Below are 18411 nucleotides of genomic sequence, written 5' to 3'. Positions count from 1 at the left end.
TGTGTCCCTTTACATCACAGTGTGGGAGGTACTGTACCTAGTCCTATGTTAAACCTTTCTATGCCAGACTCTTACACTCTTACAATGTTAATATAGGTTATACTTATGACCACAAAATTTCAGAAAGCTATTCATCTTTTATTACGGAAATCATGCTTCTTATTCAAATTCATTGCCTTCTTCCTCTTAATCAAATGGATTGCTATAAGTGAATTATCACAATTAGGGATTGTTAATTTAACAGGAGTAATCCATAATCTAGTTCTGAGTTTCATATATTAATTTACATCAGTAAATTACAACATTTATGTGCTAAAATAAATGTGAATTTATGTTGAAAATATGACTGGTAAAGATAACAAAAATAATCAGGCATTTGTTTCCTATTTAATAGGCGTCTCTTCATATCAGCTGCTCAATTATGAAGATAAGTCAGATGTTTCCCTAAATGGGAAACTTGGAAATCATATTATTCATGATGTTGGATTTAATATTGATGGATCGGACTCTGTGGCAGTGAAAGCTTCATTTGGAATAGTAACAAAACATGAGGTAGAGGTTCCAATACTCCTCAGGGAGATCAATAACAGGTAATTCTGCCATTTTCCATGATTCTTTAGTGATACTATTTTAAAGTTAGCTAGTTATCAAAACATGAAAAATTTTTAAATGAATACATATCATTGGGTCTTCATAAACACTTAGGGACTTAAAGCTCCTGAAAACAGGGATGGGTATTGTGATGCACAATTAACCAATGCCTGTTCAATGTAATACAGACAGCATGCCAACTTTGTGCTGCATGCTCATTTTAATGATTGCTGCATGCAGCCAGTGCTAACTGTGCTGTAAATTAGCTGCATTCATCAGCATGGGGCCCTAAATCATAACTTCCTAGCACCACTTAACACTAGTCTGCACTGCTTAAAGTGGTGATGCAATGTGGCTGGCAGTCATACAGGAAGTGAATATGACATGGGAACAGTGTAGAATGGCACAACATTAGAGAACAGGCTCAAAGATTTTTGGACTCTGCACAAGAGGCCTTGGTGGAGGTAGTGGAAAGTGTCTGAGATTTCCTCTATCCACATGGGGCCGGGAGGTCCTCCCGACATGCACTCAAAAAGTAATGGGAGCAGATAGCCTTGGAGGTCAATGCCAAAAGTGAAGTCCAGAGGACCTGGCTGCAGTGTCGCAAGAAGTTCAATTACCTCACATAAGTGGTCAAGATCAGTAAATGAATCTTTAAATGCCATATCCTACCAACTACACTACTAGCCTCAGGTATGCTCATCAGCCACCTACCAACAATCTCCATAAATAATCACTCATACTTAACATTTATATTCTTCACCTCACTTTCACATGTTTAGCACTACTGCAAGCCTCACACCCACATCTCACAGCTGGCACACACTTCCAGCTATTCAACCATGACCGTTGCATCAGCCAAATAGATTACATGACACTCACTGACACACTTCTCTCTCTCTCTCTTACAGAACAAAGTGGCACACAACCAGAGACACCAAGAGGTAATTGGAGGGATACGGGTGCATCTGCATGTCCTAGCCCCCATGGAAAAGACAATGCTGACCCTTATTGGAACACCCAGTGCTGAGGCCATGGGCCAAGTGGCAGAGCTTAAAGATGATGCTATTCTCATATCTAATCCTCCTTCTCACTTTCCCATCATCACACAATATCTTCTGATTAAATAGGCTACAGATATTGTAGTCATATACCTCTTTCTTCTATCCCATAACCTCCCCACACCACAACCTTACCCTTTTGCCTTTATCCTTTCATATGCCGAAGAACTCAGGTTGGCCAGGCAGTGGAGGAACACTAAGAAGAAAATGATGACAAGCACCTGGTACTGTCACTTGATTTCACACCTGCAGCCACCAGCCCAGATTCTGATGCTGGTGGCTGAGGATAAATTAGGGCTGGATCAGCATGTGGTGAGACACTGGGCATGGGTGGGCTGCAGACAGGGCATGGGGCAAGGATAGCATAGATGCCAGCTTGCTGGAGAATGAAGACACATTCTGCTGCAGAGGAGCCATATGAGGACTTTGGGGCAACCTACAGAAGTACGCTGATGGCAATCCTCAACAAAATACTTGGGAAGCCTGCCATAAAGTATCTGGTCAATGTTAAGAGGCAGGGAGGATTCTGGTACCAATTGGCACAAGGCTTTGTGCAGAACTTGGAACCAATCCTTTCCAGCATGGAATTGGTAGCCAACTCTGTTCATATAATTGTGGTCTCAACAATGATGCAACATGTGATGGCCAATGTGGCAGCAGTCACTTAATGTCTCAGCTGGATGTGGACATCGCTTGCTAGGCCAGCATTTATTGCCCATCCCTAATTGTCCTTGAGAAGGTGGGGAATATTCCACCACGCTCCTGACTTTTGCCTTGTAGATGGTGGACAGGCTTTGGGGAGTCAGGAGGTGAGTCACTTGCCACAGGATTCCTAGCCTCTGGCCTGCTCTTGTAGCCACAGTATTTATATGGCTCATTCAGTTCAGTTTCTGGTCAATGGTAACCCCCAGGATGTTGATAGTGGGGGGTTCAGTGATGGTAATGCCATTGAATGTCATGGGGTGATGGTTAGGTTCTCTCTTGTTGGAGATGGTGATTGCCTGGCACTTGTGCAATGCGCATGTTACTTGCCACTTATCAACCCAAGCCTGGATATTGTCCAGGTCTTGCTGCATTTGGATATGGACTGCTTCAGTATCTGAGGAATCGCAAATGATGCTGAACATTGTGTAATTATCAGTGAACATCTCCACTTCTGACCTTATGAAGGAAAGTCATTGATGAAGCAGCAGAAGATAATTGACCCTAGGACACTAACCTGAGGAACTCCTGCAGTGATGTCCTGGAACTGAGGTTCCAGAACCACAACCACATTCCTTTGTGTTAGGTCTGACTCCAACCAATGGAAAGTTGTCTCCCTGATTCCCATTGACTCCAGTTTTGCTTGGGCCCCTTGATGCCACACTCGGTCAAATGCTGCCTTGATGTCAACAGCAGTCACTCTCACCTTACCTCTGGAGTTCAGCTCTTGTCCATGTTTGAACCAAGGCTGTAATGAGGTCAGGGGCTGAGTGGCCCTGACGGAACTCAAATTGAGCGTCAGGGAGCAAGTTATTGTTAAGCAAGTGCCGCTTGATAGCACTGTTGATGACCCCTTCCAATAATTTACTGATGCTCGAGAGTAGACTGATGGGGCAGTAAATGGCCGGGTTGGATTTGTCCTGTTTTTTGTGTACAGGGCATTTTGGGGCAATTTTTCACATTGCTCTTTTAAATGCCAGTGTTGTAGATGTACTGGAACAGCTTGGCAAGGGGCGCAGCAAGTTCTGGAGCACAAGTCTTCAGTACTATTGCCGGAATATTGTCAGGGTCCCCATAGCCTTTGTAGTATCCAGTGCCTTTAGCCATTTCTTGATATCATGTGGAGTGAATCGAATTGGCTGAAGACTGGCATCTATGATGCTGGGGACCTCAGGAGGAATCTGAGATAGATCATCCACTCAGCACTTCCAGCTGAATATTGTTGCAAATGCTTCAGCCTTATCCTTTGCACTGATATGCTGGGCTCCCCCATCATTGAGGATGTGGATATTTGTGGAGCCTCCTCTTCCAGTGAGTTGCTTAATTGTTCACCACCATTTACGATAGGATGTGCAGGACTGCAGAGCTCAGATCTGATCCGGTGGAATCACTTAGCTCTGTCTATCATGTTGTTTATGCTGTTTGGCATGCAAGAAGTCCTGGGTTATAGCTTCCCCAGGTTGACACCTCATTTTTAGGTATTCCTGGTGGTGCTCCTGGCATGCCCTCCTGCACTTTTCATTGAACCAGGGTTGATCCCCTGGCTTGGTGGTAATGGTAGAGTGGGGGATTTGCCGGGTCATGAGGTTATAGATCGTGGTTGAGTACAATTCTGCTGCTGCTGGTGGCCCACAGCGCCTCATGGTTTCCCAGTCTTGAGTTGTTAGATCTGTTCAAAATCTATTCCATTTAGCATGGTGGTAGTGCCACACAACACGATGTAGGGTGTCCTCAATGTGAAGACGGGACTTTGCCTCCACAAGGACTGTGCAGTGGTCACTCCTACCAATATTGTCATGGACAGATGCATCTGCAGCAGGCAGGTTGCAGTGTTTAAAGAGGCTTCCAGGGTGTCACTTCAGTCTAGCAATCTATCCTCCAACAGATTACTAGGATAGCTGAGGCACTACATGAGAGCAGTGCTAGTGGTTCTATGGAGCATGAACTTGCTGTCCTCTCTCAGAAAGACAGTATTGTCCTCCCACTCCTGCCACTCTGTCAGTGCTTTTGCTGTTGCCTGTCATTCAGCCAGGCCAAGTCTATATAGTCCATAGCTGGGCCTTCTCGGCCCCAAACTGCTCGAGGTCATCCTGCATGGTCACCTATAGTCTCCTCCACTGAAAATCAGCAGCATTCTGCAGCCGGTAGGGTTGGACTGTTTAGGAGCACTGGGATAGGCCAAGGTATGCACAAGAAAGGCACTAGAGGAGTACACAAGGGTGATTAGTTGAATTTTGTGTGCAATATCTCATGGTTTGAATCATACATTTGGGGTTTTGAATGTTTATTTTGTGTTAGCTTTTATTTTTGCATTGTGGGCTGATGGAAGCTGTGATGGTCAGTGACAAAAAAGGTAAGGTGTGTAGCTGTTGCTGAATGGAGAATTGGGTTGCATTCACTGCTATCACACTCAGATGAGTTCTACATGGGTAGCCCCAGCAGAAAGGGGCTGCCTAGGTTGCCTCTTCTTCCACTTCCTCCTCCTCATGCTGCTGCTCCTCAACTGCTTGTGGCAAGGTCTGTCCCCATATGATGGCAAGCTTGTGCACCATGCAGCAGATCACCACAAATTTTAATACCTCATCTGCCGTACACTGCAGGACTCCTTCGGAGTTGCTCAGACAACAGAAGATTGTTTGAATGTGCCAATGGCCTTCTGTATCAAATTTTGTGTGACAGCTTGGCTTTCGTTTGTATGCACGTTGTATATCTGTACATGGCTTGCACGCTGGAGTCACAAGCTGTGTTGTCACTGAATAGCCCTTATTAGTATCATGTTCCAGTATATTATGAATTTTCAGACAATACGTCAAAACTTTGAACAAAAGCAGTCTGTTGAAATGGCCGCTGAAAACCATATAACTTTTGGCAGTATCAGCTCCAGACAGTCCTGAGACTCAAGCAAATACCTAATTATATAAGGACTTTCACAGCCATCCATGAAATTCACACATCCTTTTGTTTAAGGATGGAAAGTCAACAAAAGGACCATAACGTTCCAGCTAACTCATCTTTCTGGTTCACCATTGACAAAAGACACATCAAAACACACTGTGTGTTAGACAAACGTGAATGGGTCCCCACCGACCTCCCACTGTAACTATGATGATCCCTTATCTGAACCCAGAATGTGTGAATTTCAAAAGTGTCAAATGACAACACAGGATGTTTATTGACCTGACCACCTCCTTTATTTGGAAAAAGACTTTGGACTTATAACATATCACATGGGTGAGATAGCCATGTTTGCTGCCTGCTTTTAAAACAGCAAGAATCGACTCTACAGAGACAGAGTGACCATTAGAAAGCCGTTGAACCAGCTGCAGCCAACTAAGCAGCCAAGGTATTAAATAGCAATATCTTGGAAGTTGGGGAGAGACTCTCGCCAACCTGTAAAGGCTTCAAGTTCACCTGGGAACCAACCTTCTTGAATTCACCTACAAGAAGCCCCACAGCTCACTGAGAAACCTCGCTTACAAGACCTTCACTTCAACTAAAAGCATCAACTCATCTAAGAAACTACAAGCCCCTCACAAGAGAGATGGTGACAATAATACATTGTAAGGGCTTTTTTTCTTAATCTGTAACTAGTCTTTGTGTGAGTGACAGTGTGTGTGAGCCGAGTGAGCATGACGCCACATTTTTTAAACCTCCGTGGCAAATGTGGGATAATAAATAACCTTTATTTTAAAACTCAGAAAAAGACTTGCTGCTGGGATTATTTAAATTGGGACAACCACTCTGATGGTAAGAAAATACACCCCTTATCAAATCACATTAATCATGGACAGTAAGAAAACACACAAATCCTGTCCATGACATCAACGAATAACTACCTTTTGGTTTGTTGTGGTGGCTCAAATGCAGATTGCACAGTGGACAGCTCCAGAATGAAGGTATCATGACTGTTGCCAGGATATCGGGCGTTGACCTGCATGATTTGCTGACAATTAGGAGTACATAAGCTGAACATGAGGGAGTGGAATCCCATTTGCTTCTGGGAAAGGACAGAGTTGACATGTGGCACCAACAAAGCGATGTGCATGCATTCCATGGCACCATGTAAGCCTGCACTCCTAGTAAAGCCACTTCCTCGCTCCGCCTGCTTTTTTGTGGCAAGAGTGAATGAAACTTAGTTTGTGCTCATTGAATAGAGAGAATTGGATAGCTAGCAGTCATTGAATAGAGAGCATCAGTGACCTTCCTGAACTAACAGTGGATGGCAAACTACGAGATGTTGCAAATTTCCATAGCATCAGCCTGGAAGGAACCAGACATAAAAGTTCATTGCCATGGTCATCTTTACAGAAGCTGGCAATGCGGCCCTTGCCTTGCTCTGAGATTATAGTTGTAGCTGCAGCAGGTGGCTGATTTCACTGAGGACACCTTATGGAAGCACAGATATCTTGAGAGTTAAGTAGGAAAATTACTCCATGAACATCCTAGGTGGATACATAGCCTCCTGCTGAGTGTCTGCCTGTCTCTCCTTTTTCTCCCTCTTCCAGCAACTTGTCCTGTTTATTCTCCCAGTCATGCTCTATTCCTACTGGTACACCCTTGGAGCAACTAGTTGTGCAGAAGCCTTGGAGTCAGCAAAACATCCTACCACACCGGCCACCCACCTGCCCCGCCGTAGACTTTTGCAACTTTAAATCAATTATAGAAAGTTGTAGAATCATAGCAGCAGCCAGAAGAAATCAACCAGCAGCTAACCTGTATGTTGTTGATGAATGGGCTGCTAGGGTTCCTTCCAGCTGCTGAATCATGCAAGGTTAAGAGAGGGCATTAGCTGGTGTGTTCAACTCCAAAATGGGAACACTGATGCCAAATCAGAATTACGCACTGCTGATTGACGTCATGATCTGCCCGCTCTGCATACCTCCAGCGGCTGTTCATTCTGTGTGTACTATCACCCTCATCAAATGGTTTCCAGCACAATTTGCCACAAAAGTGTGCATGTCTGCCATGGCTGCCATTTTGGAGCTCTGGGGCTCTCATGGTGCTGAAAAACCGGCATTAATGAGCCTAATTTACCCAGTATGTTTATCGATACTAAATAGTGCATGTAACATTTTCAATGAAAATTTAATTAATATTAAATTCTGAATTCTAGGAGATTCCAGGGGGCCTCAAGGTCATCAAATTAATATCCACGTGTTACCAGATTTCCACAGGATAGCTTATTGGACAAATACATGTCAGATCAAAGTCCATGCAGAGAAATGTGATGTGATACATTCTGGAAAGAAGAATAAGGAGACAATATATACACTAAATGATAAAACATTAAAAGGAGTAGAGGAACAGTGACATGTAGGAGCTCTGATAATAAAGCAGAAGGATTTTTAAATCCTTCATCAAAAGCCTGATAAAGATGAGATATGGGACCCTTGATAATATCGATTGGGCATTGGGTACAAAGCAAGAATTAATGCCAAACCTGTACAATTCATTGGTTAGGCCTTATTTATATTATTGTGTTCTATTTCAGGAAGACTATCAATTCATAGAAATTTACCAGGGGGATACCAAGAATGAGAGTCTTCAGTTACGAGGAGAGACTAAAGGAACTGAAATTCTTTTCAACTGAACAGAGAAGATTAAGAGGGAATCTGGTAGAACTGTTCAAAACGATGAAGATGAATAGGGGAAAATTATTCCTACTTCTCAGTGAATTAATAATTCGAGGGCATCAGCTCACCTAAAGGACGAAGTGATGGATAGGAAGATATTTATTACAGAGGGTTGCTAATACATGGAATGCTCAAATCAGAAATAGGGGTGAAACAAATCCATGCTCATTTCCAAAAGGGAAGCAGATACATATTTGAAGAGAAAACTACAGAGGTTTATTTATAAATTAATTGCAGAATACCATTTATCTTTTATCATCAAACATTGTATTTCTTATTTAAATTCAAGGGTATGGGGAAAGGGTGAAAGAATGGGACTAAATCAGAACCAGCACAGGCATGATGGGCTGAATGGCTTCACCTGTACTGTAAACTTCAATGATTTTGGATCCTTAGCTCTTCTTCCATTTGTAAGTAGCCTAACCTTTTGATATTTCCTCAGAAAAATTGCTATGGAACATTGTCTTGTTCGCCAGATGAAAGCAAGTCAGCGTGCAGTATTATGTGTTGTCATGGAAAGCATCCGCACAACTCGGCAATGCTCACTCACTGTGCATGCGGGCATGAGCGGAAAAACAATGAGAGTAAGGCTCCATGTATTTCTGTTCCATTATAGTTAATGATGTGGTTGTCTTTCACAATGAGGGTTTTACTGGAGATTTCTCCCTGTATCTATATCTAGGTGAATCTTCCAAAATCATGTAAGTCCTCACAAATTTTGTCCTTTCAATTTGAGTGTGAGCTCCCCCCTGCATTCCTACGTAGTGAACCTTAGAGAACTTTGGCCTCCAGCTGTTCTCTCTCTCCCAGATCCTGGAAGATTAGCCATGTCTCTGAGTTTCAGGGATATTTTAGAAACCTTCCTCTTTCAAAGCACATCTTCATGGCAACATAATCACATGGGCCTCGTATCTAGGTAGAAATGCTGATTATCTATCCTTTAGAGCCCAACTCTCTTTTATCTCAGAGCTAAATGGACAGTTTAAAGCATATTTGTTTACCACTTGACATTCTCAACACATTCTTGGGACTTTGTAGAATACATAACAGCCTCATAACCCTCATATTTGTAACAATTAGCTTATCTACTGTGACATTTCTCATGATTTCACCCACTCTAATTTTTCCCTTTCTCGTTTTATGTTTCTCCTTTACCCTATCTCCTCTCTTTGTACATCTCATGCACTATTTCTTCTTTGTTCCTCCTGTATCTCTCCAATTGTCTCAGATTGTCTTTCTCTTCCTTTCTAAAATATTTTTTTCCTTTGCACTTTCTTATGTAAATCTCTCTCAATTCCCCCCCCAACGCATTCAAAAATAGCTCTAACGTGAACGTGAGGGTGAGAAAGGAGCTGGAAGTTGTGGGGAGGATGGGGCGGTGGGGGGGGGGGTGGGGGGGGGGGTTGCTGGGTGCTGGTGGCGGGTGGTGGTGTGGTGGTAGGTTGAGGCTGGTGAGGGATGCGGCTGGGGGAGAGAGGCAGGGAATGGGAAACCAGATACTGATGTTGGGAGAACTGTAGGAAAGTACAGGGCTGGAAGAGACTCTGCAGTCCATCTCTTCAGTCTTGCAAACTAATACCTCTCAATTGCCCAATACTATTACTAGTTACTATTCAATGCTTTCTTAATTTTTTCACAGTTTTCCTCCACTGCCTCCCTGTGCAGTTAATGCCACATGCTCAACACTCTGCTTACTTAATTCTAATCGATTTGCACATCTTCTTGCTAAGTTTGAGCCCGTATCTCTTGGTTCTACAGTTTGTTGCACCCTTGAACATATCAGGGTTCAATTTTACTATTTCTGTAAGAATTCTATATCCTTCAATACCATCTCCCTTGAGTTTTCTCTTCTCCTTTACAAAGTACAGTAACAAGGATTGCACACACTGCTGCTCTAGATCTGGTTGTACAAGTGCCTTGTACAGAATCATTAGTGAGATCTTTGTTTTAGCTCTTTGGCTATGAACTTCAAGATCCTGTTAGCTGGGAAAGGACCAGTTGTTCGGAGAGGGAAGTGAGATGTCTGGCACTGGTACTGGGAGGATGTGAGAAAGGTAGATAAGATAACATAAAAGCAAAATACTGCAGATGCTGGAAATTTGAAATAAACTGTGTATAGTTAAGACTTGTACAATTATTTAATTGCTGATTTTTAATTATAATTCATATTTAATTTATTGCACTGTGATGGTATTACAGCTTAATGCTCTGTGCTTGTATTAAGACTTGTTGAGGCTGATTTTCATCTCCAGGTCCAAGTCTGTTCTAATTTGGCTTGTGCTGCTTTGACACTTACCTGAACTTCAAGTATAAATAGCATTCAGATTTTTCCTTTAAGTTTGATTTTGGTGTTGGGTGCCATCTTCTGTAGACTTTAATGCTGAAATTCTCTGAATTGCAAGCTTTACTGTTGATCCTAAAAGAATATACCCTTGCTTGTATATAACTCATAAATGTTGTTTGTAATGAGATATTATTGCTCAGAATTGCATGGAAAAATAGTGTAAATAAAAGGTTTTCATGTTTTTGATATTAATCAAATTCAGATATTTCAGTATAAATGTATGTTGGATCTTATTTAATTTTGATATTTAAAAGTAGAAAGCTAGTTTTGTTTATGGTACCCATTCTAGTTTCAGATTGATGATGGACGAAATCATAAAGGATGTGACAAAGCCATTGTTATCCCAGCTCATACAACAATTGCATTTAGTGTATTTGAACTCTATATCCATTTGAATGGGCATTTTGGTAAGTAACAGATTGCCTATATTCCCTTCAGGCTACCTTCAGTCAATACTGGTTAATTCTTCAATGCACTCTTAGATAATTTCTGTGGTCACTAATTAGTTGCTTCTGTTTATTTAGTTTAAATATAGAAAATGGCTAATTGCCGATACTTGTACGATAAGGTGTGAATCCAGAACGTTCTTTTAAGAGCTTTAAAAAACGTGGTCAAAATGTGTTGAGTCATTTTGAATTCATAAATTCACAATGGTTGGATGAAAATTTTGCCAGTTGGAGGTTATGCAGGCTGATCAGTAGTAAGATAATAGTATTTATAGTTAGGCAGGATGAAGCAAGAACACTTAACCAAAAAGAAAATTTGCATTTGTGTACTTCTAGAGCTCTGTGTAACATCTGAATCAGAAGGTGGGTTCGAAAAAGAACAAATAACAGAGCAATTGGGTGGTTTAATGAACCGATTCTCAGTGTGGAAACTGCGGCGATGTCTGTCTGATTTCTTTTATGGCAGTCCATTCAGATCAGGTAAGTCTTCCCTCAAATACTACAGACCAGACAAAAAAAATTAAAGTGCAACTCAGATTTTAAAATAAAAAAGACAAATGATCACATAGAAGTCCCATATATATCATACCTACTGAAGCAGAATGTGCACAATAGCTCGGATTTTCACCATGACGGAGAGGCTCTCCGTGGTGCTGAAAATCTTGAAAATGATCAAAATTTCTAAGTTCCACTCCCGAACTTGGCATTTCCCATCCTCACGGTGGGGGGCAGAACCGGAGTCAGGCTGGGGTTCACATATGTGCAATTCACGGAGGCAGCCAGACATTTAAGTCACCATCTGCCTCCACTGAAGTGGGATTTTGAAAGAGCAGGAGTGTGAAATCTAGAGTGTGCAGATTAGAACAGGTAAGCGGGGGTCTAAACTTGGTGGATACATTTGGATAGCCAGAGTACCCTTTTGGAGAGGTAAAGTAACCCTTTGGATAGGGTCTGGGGACATCTTTGGGAGAGATAAGGTAACCTTTGGGAGAGTAAGGCACCCTTTGGGATTGTTAAAAATAAACATGATTATGCACTTTTTATGCACAAAATCATTGGAACTGACCAGCTGTCAAAAAGCTATTCAGCTGTCAAAGAGCTATCCAGCTGTCAAAGAGCTGTCCAGCTGTCAAGGAACTATCCAGCTGTCGAGGAGCTGTTAAAGAGCTGTCCAGTTGTCAAAACTGTCAAAGCTATCCAGGAAGTGTCAAAACTGTCAAAGAACTGTCTAAGGATACTAGGTGAGTAGGCATGGAGGGGAGCAAGGGCAAAGATTGTTTGGTGGGGGCATGGGCTGGCATAAGTTGGCACTAAGTTGGCATGGGTTGGCAGATGTTGGCATGGATGGGGTATACATGTTCACCTGGACACCCTGGGATGAGAAGGGTTCTGGCTGGAAGGTGATGGTGGGGAGGTAGAAGGTGATGCAGGGGGGTCAACAGTGATGGGGGAAAGGACATGGGTGACTGGGGGAGGGGAAAGGGCAGGGGAGCTGAGAAGAAACTTAACAACCACCATGGCTGAAGAAAACGAAACTAAGCGAAACTGGATGGACACAGGTGCTGCATGGGAGTATCCTCAGTGGGTGAGCGGAGATGCGGGTCAGCTCAGATGGACAACTGAAAGAGAACCCCAGCAGGCAGCATTGAAAATGCTCAGGACATTGAGATGAGTGTGATGAATGAAGGCTCCGCGTGCTTGGGACAGCGGTTGCACGATGCTCCGAAAGCCCCTGTCACACTCACACACTTCTCCTTCCAGAATCACTCGTGGGCCAGCTGCACCCAGCTGAACTGCCAGTGGGTGCAGGGGCTGGGTGGGGGGTGGGAAGGATACAGGGGGAGGACTCGCGAAGCCTGGAAATGAAGCTGATAGACACCATTACACATTATTCAGTGAAAGTGAATATATTTTCATGTTATAAAGTGACATGCAAGCACTTGAGATCAGAAATTCTTAACTTTTCTAGGTGCTGCCCTGACATCCGCAGCAGGGGTGGAGACAGCCTGTGCAATGGTTGGTCCTGTTGCCTCTGATGACTTCGGCGTGTGTCCCCTGGAGAACTAAGGCCTTGAGGGCCTGGCTTGCTTTGGCTGTCCTCCTGTGGGGCAGCTGCTCCCTCTGCAATGACAGAGGATGAGGTTGAGGAGGTCACAGGCAAAGGGGACTCAGAGGGAGAGGGGCAGCCTCTGAGATTCCTGAGTGGATGACCCAGGGGTGTCCAGCTGCTGCTCCTCCTCCCTCCGGGTGCCCGAGGGCCCCAGCCTGACTCCTTGAGGGGAAGGAACATCTGGAGGGACGTTGAGGTGCCCCATTTCCCTCTCGTGTTGCTATTGCAGAAACTCACTCATGGGCTACTGTGATGGAGGGCAGGTCTGCACACATCTCCACGTTCTGCAGGACCAGGTGCTCCATTGTGTCCACCATCCTCCCCATGGAGACCTGTGCGCACATGTGGGCCCCACTTCATCGGAGAGCAGGTGGGTGCCTCTCTGTTGAGGGTATCCAACAACTCTGCGTGATGTTCCCCCAGCTTCTGCTGACTTTCCAGGATGAGTTGGAAGGCAGGATCCAGAGGCTTGTCATCCGACTCAGACCTCACAGATGTGTCTTACCCAGCAGTCCTCCGAGTGCCATGCAGCTCGGTTGAATCTGCTTCCTCCTGCTGCGGACATGTGCCCATGCGGTGACCACCAGATTGTGAACCCAAGCCTGCTCTAGATCTAGGTCCCATCGAGGTGTGTGTCTCTGCGCTGGGAGAGGGTGTGGGTAAGCGCTGTGATGGGTCTTCCAGGCTGCTTATTTCCAGCTCTTCAATGGAGGAGGTGACCTCTTCGCTGGAGGTAGGGCGTGGATGGAACTGAGGGAATGGCTGGCTAAGGGTGTCGGTCACTTGGCAGAGCTCCCTGTGAACTAAAGTAAAGATGATTAATGCATGGCAGCTGAATCAAAAGCAGGAGAGAGAGCATTCACGGTTGTGTTGAGAGAGGGATGATGTGGTGCAGGATCCTCACGTGGGTGTTTGCCGCAGACCTCATCGTCACCGCAGGCACAGACCACATCCTCACTAGTCAGCGCGATGGCCGCTTCTCAAAGTGAGTGAGGGGCCTAATTTGGGCCACTCCACCCCACTGCCTGGGACTTCTCCCTGCTATTGTTAGCCAGCTTCTCCTGCATGAAAAAAGATGGAGAGAGTGTGAGCAGGATGCACGGCACCACGTGGAATGTTTGTGTGGTGAGCGGAGCCATGGACGAGGTGAGGACGTGAGCTGCAAACGATACGGGCCTGATGGAGATGTGAGAGTGTGTGTGAGAGTTAGTGGTGTTGCCCCTTAAGGTGTGAGATCCCTGTGGATGTGTGATGGGTTTGGAAGTGGGTGTTGAGAGTGATGAGGTGGTTGACTTACCCTGGTGGAACAGATGAGAACATTCAACCTCTTCCTGCACTGGATGGCTGACTTCCTCCGTGCTCCAGCGGCACTGACAGCTGCTGCCATCACCTCCTAGGCTGGATTGGTGACTCTAGTGGATCTCCTGTGGCCAGAGCGGGGTAGAGGACATCACGGCGTCCTTCCACTGTGTCCAGCAGGTGCCCCAGAGAGGCGTCACTAAATTTGAGGGCTGCCGTTACCTTTGCTTTCAAGGCCATCTGTCGCATGGAGCAGTCCTGGTCTGTAGACATGAAGTAGGCTGCACTCTGGTCCACTTTAAATATGGCATCTGGATCGAGGAAGCGCTGAGGTCATGGCGTGGTGGGCAAATCCAAGCCCTTTGGCCAGCAAGCCGGTGTGTTCCCTGTGAATGCATTATTAATGAGGCAGGACATGCCAGGAATGGGGGCAATATGGCACGAAAAGCTGCCATTGCAGCCGGTGGATAAAACTTCCTTTTTCCCGCACCCTACCACACTTAGTGCAAATCTGGGATGATTCAGCCCTTACGAGTCTGGTTATTTGCCCAGGCACCATAACTTTGCATAATTACTGGTAATTATGACTACAGTTTGTAATACGTTAAAATAGCTGGAATACTGGTTTTGTACAATTTTCCACCCTTTTAATATTATATATTGCTTTCACTTACAACTCCTCTGTGATGAAAAACAAAGCAGCAGCTGTTAGTGTGGCTAGCAACTGTCAATTTGGTTTTCTCACAATTACGGCTATAAAGAGTTCTACTTTATTAGCTTCCAACTGATGAATGGTTCCTGTCTATGAAATTCTGGAGATGATATCACAGCTGATATAAATGTACAATTTCAATCAGGGTTGATGCAAATGTACATTTGCGATGTTCATATTTACCGCCTTCAGTTGCACCTTTAATAATCTTGGCATTTATGCCTCAGGCCCCTCCAGTCTGACCAACAGCATGGAGAATAGGTTCCACTGGTAAATGCTGATAACTGCTTTGGGCAATATTTGTTATATATCTAAAGGAAATGTATGTATGTAAAACTCAGTGTCTTGTTTTTATTTGGCTAATTATGACCTTGCTTAAATCTTTCTGAATTTGCCATTTACAGATAGGATGCCAAATACTTTTATTCTTCATAAATTCATTATTATAAATATTTGACCTTTGCATATAAAATAATACAACTAAAGCATTAACCTTATTCTAAGAAATATTGGGAGTGAGAAGGACCTTGTGTTGCCCATTTTCCAGGCAGAATATGGAGTAATAGAGGTCCAAATTACCTCCCATGCCCAGTGTCAAAAACACATCTAACATCATGTTGGTACGGTCCCATTAGAGATATTCTCAGCATGTGCCACTAGGCCCTGGAACATGCTAATAAGGGACCTAATGCTGGTAATAGGACTAGGTGTGGAAAATTGTTTGCCCTAACTGGGGCAGGCAATGGGTTGCTTCGTTCAGGATAACTTGGTCTATATGCAGCCCAACCAGCACTCCTTAAAGGGATCCTTGACGACCTTCAATAAAAAAGTAAATTTTTAAAAATATACTTGGTTTAATGCGGAGCCAACAGAACAGGGTTGCTCCAGGTCTCTGCTTGGTCCCCAACCCAATCTCCTTCCGCCAACCCCAGGACCCACAAGAGGGCTACTGCCATGGTTGGAGTAGCTCAATATTCGTCCCCGCTTTGTTGGCGAGTTGCATGCAGTAGGTACCTATGCTCGTTGGTCTTATTAAAATGTTCTCTGAGTCCATTTTACCTCATTAGCTATTTTAACTTACAATTAATGTTTTAAATTATTTTAAACGTATGTAAGCTTGTGATTTTACATGTGAGCTGCAGCAGATTCCATTTTTGCTATTTTGACAGGAATTCTGATATTACCTACCAATTACATTTTCATCTACTAGAAGCACACATTTTAATATGTATCTGTGCTTCCAAGGTATATTTACCTTCCTAACAGCCATTTTCCTTGATCATTTTGTTTTAAATTGTGCACTTCTGTCTCTGCAATAATGAGAACAATAGCCATCAACATGGCTGGAGTGATGTTGAGAGGTGCCTTGGTGGCAGGAAACAGCTGTGTGATGGGGATGAGACTAACTGTTGCTTGCTTCATCTCCCCTCTGAATTTCTGCTCCGTGTGCTGTTTGTATTCAATGTGCTGTTCAACATGAATTGCTGGCACAAGCTTAATTTTGTTCCTTACTAGAAAATATGGTAAATGGAACACCAGTTTGCAGTGCTGTTTTACTGTTAACAGGTGCTTTTCCCAATACTTTTCCCAGAAGTAAAAGCCACAGGATTCTTGTGATAAATTTATCTTTTCAGTGAGTGTAAATTTTATGTGTTATTCTATGTTTGAACAGATGAAAAGGTACTGGACGATGTCAGAAACTCGGATCTATATTTGGAGGATTTGGTTGCTGACTATTATGAAAAGGCTACCAGCATGACTGACATTTCCACTAACTACCTCAGAGATAATGCACACACACGAGTCAATCTTCTCAACCATAATATCTCCAAAGGACCCTGTGCCCTTTGTGGCATGGGAAGTTCCCGAAGGGAGACAGTATATGGGTGCCTTGAGTGTTCATTCAATGGGCAGAAATACATAAGACTGCATGTGGTGCCATGCTTTGATCTGTGGCACAAAAGGGTAAAATGAAGTACATTTTGGTATGGACTGGAGCCCTAGATGTGATATCACATCTGCAAGGCTACATTAAAAAAAAACTACATAAATACTAATGTAGTACTTTTTTAGTAGTACGTTGATTTGAGTTTGTGTAAAAATATTCTCTTTCCATTGCAAATTTATAATTTTTAAATTATAAATAGTGAAATATTGTAAAGAACTAATTCTTGGGAATATCTATCAGTGAAAGAGCATTGCTATGTAACTGTCACTGTGTTAACTTGAACCTTTAGCAATTTAACTAATGACATTACAGGTTTTAGAACAAATTTTGCATAATGTACTTTTTTAAAGGTTTTTCTATTTTGTTTTCAGTTTTTTTGGATCATGATTGAAAGTTCCACTTTCCTTAGTTTACAAATATCATATAGCTCTGTAGGGACTGTGTAATGTAAACAGTTTCATCTTCCTGTTTTGTTTTGACATAATTGCAATGAGTATCAGCAGTTGACCTATTGTTCAAAAGGTTAATAATTCATTAAAGTATCAAATTGCAAACACGTGAAGGTTTATTGAGTCAAAGTATTATGTATCTAACATTTAGACAGGATTTCCCCCTCCCAAAGCTGAGCAAACCCACGTCTGGAGGACTAAACTGGAGGCATGCAGAGCCATTTTCCCTTGTTGGGAAATGTGCCAGGTCATGACATGACATGCATTTAAAGTGACATTGGGTTTGCTATTTAGGTTGCTATTTTCATGGAGATGGGTGGGTTCCTAGAGGCTTCAGGAACCACGACAGGTAAGTCAGTTTGTGAACCTTGGGGGAAGCCTGCTGCAGAATTGGAAACCTTTTGACAGGTAAGTTTAAAAGCTCTTGCCAAATTCTTAATTATATGCTGTTTGAAAGGCTAAATATGTGTTAAAAGCACTGATTAATCATAGTACTGTGTCCTTAAAATATAAAGAACAATTAACTTGACCAGCACTGTGCAAGGGTTAAGATGAGTGGGAGTACTTTATCCAGTGGATAAAGTCCTCTTCTGAATTCTACAGTATGGAAAATCAGATATTAATGTATGCAGGGATCCCTGTGGTTTGATTTTCACATTGTTTTAATGCCCTGAATCTGCTGAGCCTTTGAAGCACTCTTCCAGTATCCACTAGATAGAGAACCAATGAGCCATATAATCACACTGGCATATCTTTGAAATGCTCATGAAATAATAAAAAAACCTTTCAATATGAAAGTCCCATTGAATAAACCTTTAATCCATCTCCTAACCTTGTCCAAATAAACAAACGGGCATTGAAAAACCACTTCAAAGAAAGATCAACTTATTATGAGCTCATAAAACTGCCACACAAAGTTAGCAGTCACCTTCAAACTGTGTAAACAACTCCCTTCAGAGCTGAATTCATTAGCGAGTCTGGAAGTTCATCCAGGAAAATGAGACCATCTGGCAAAACAGATGTCTGTCTATCTGTTCAGTCTGTTTTGTTGATACAGTTGCCAGATGGCAAAAAAATAATAGGGTCAAAGACATCTGGAATGTAATTCTACAAAAG

General features: G+C 43.1%; 1 protein-coding gene across 1 annotated transcript in view; it reads left to right on the top strand.

The window, feature by feature from the left end:
- Positions 1-17405, top strand: part of pjvk (pejvakin) — a 32368-nt gene extending 14963 nt beyond the window's left edge. The window contains exons 2-6 of the mRNA XM_078551358.1: positions 395-590; positions 8430-8571; positions 10621-10738; positions 11114-11257; positions 16571-17405. Of these exons, the coding sequence (XP_078407484.1) occupies positions 395-590; positions 8430-8571; positions 10621-10738; positions 11114-11257; positions 16571-16872 (902 nt within the window). The 3' untranslated portion in view covers positions 16873-17405. The remainder of the gene's footprint in view (positions 1-394; positions 591-8429; positions 8572-10620; positions 10739-11113; positions 11258-16570) is intronic.
- The last annotated feature ends 1006 nt before the right edge of the window (positions 17406-18411 follow it).

The sequence above is a fragment of the Cetorhinus maximus genome, chromosome 11 (assembly GCF_964194155.1).
Source record: "Cetorhinus maximus chromosome 11, sCetMax3.hap1.1, whole genome shotgun sequence".
In the NCBI taxonomy this organism is placed as follows: Eukaryota; Metazoa; Chordata; class Chondrichthyes; order Lamniformes; family Cetorhinidae; genus Cetorhinus; species Cetorhinus maximus.
Note: the sequence above shows the minus strand (reverse complement) of the source record. Positions and strands in the feature narration are given on the sequence as shown.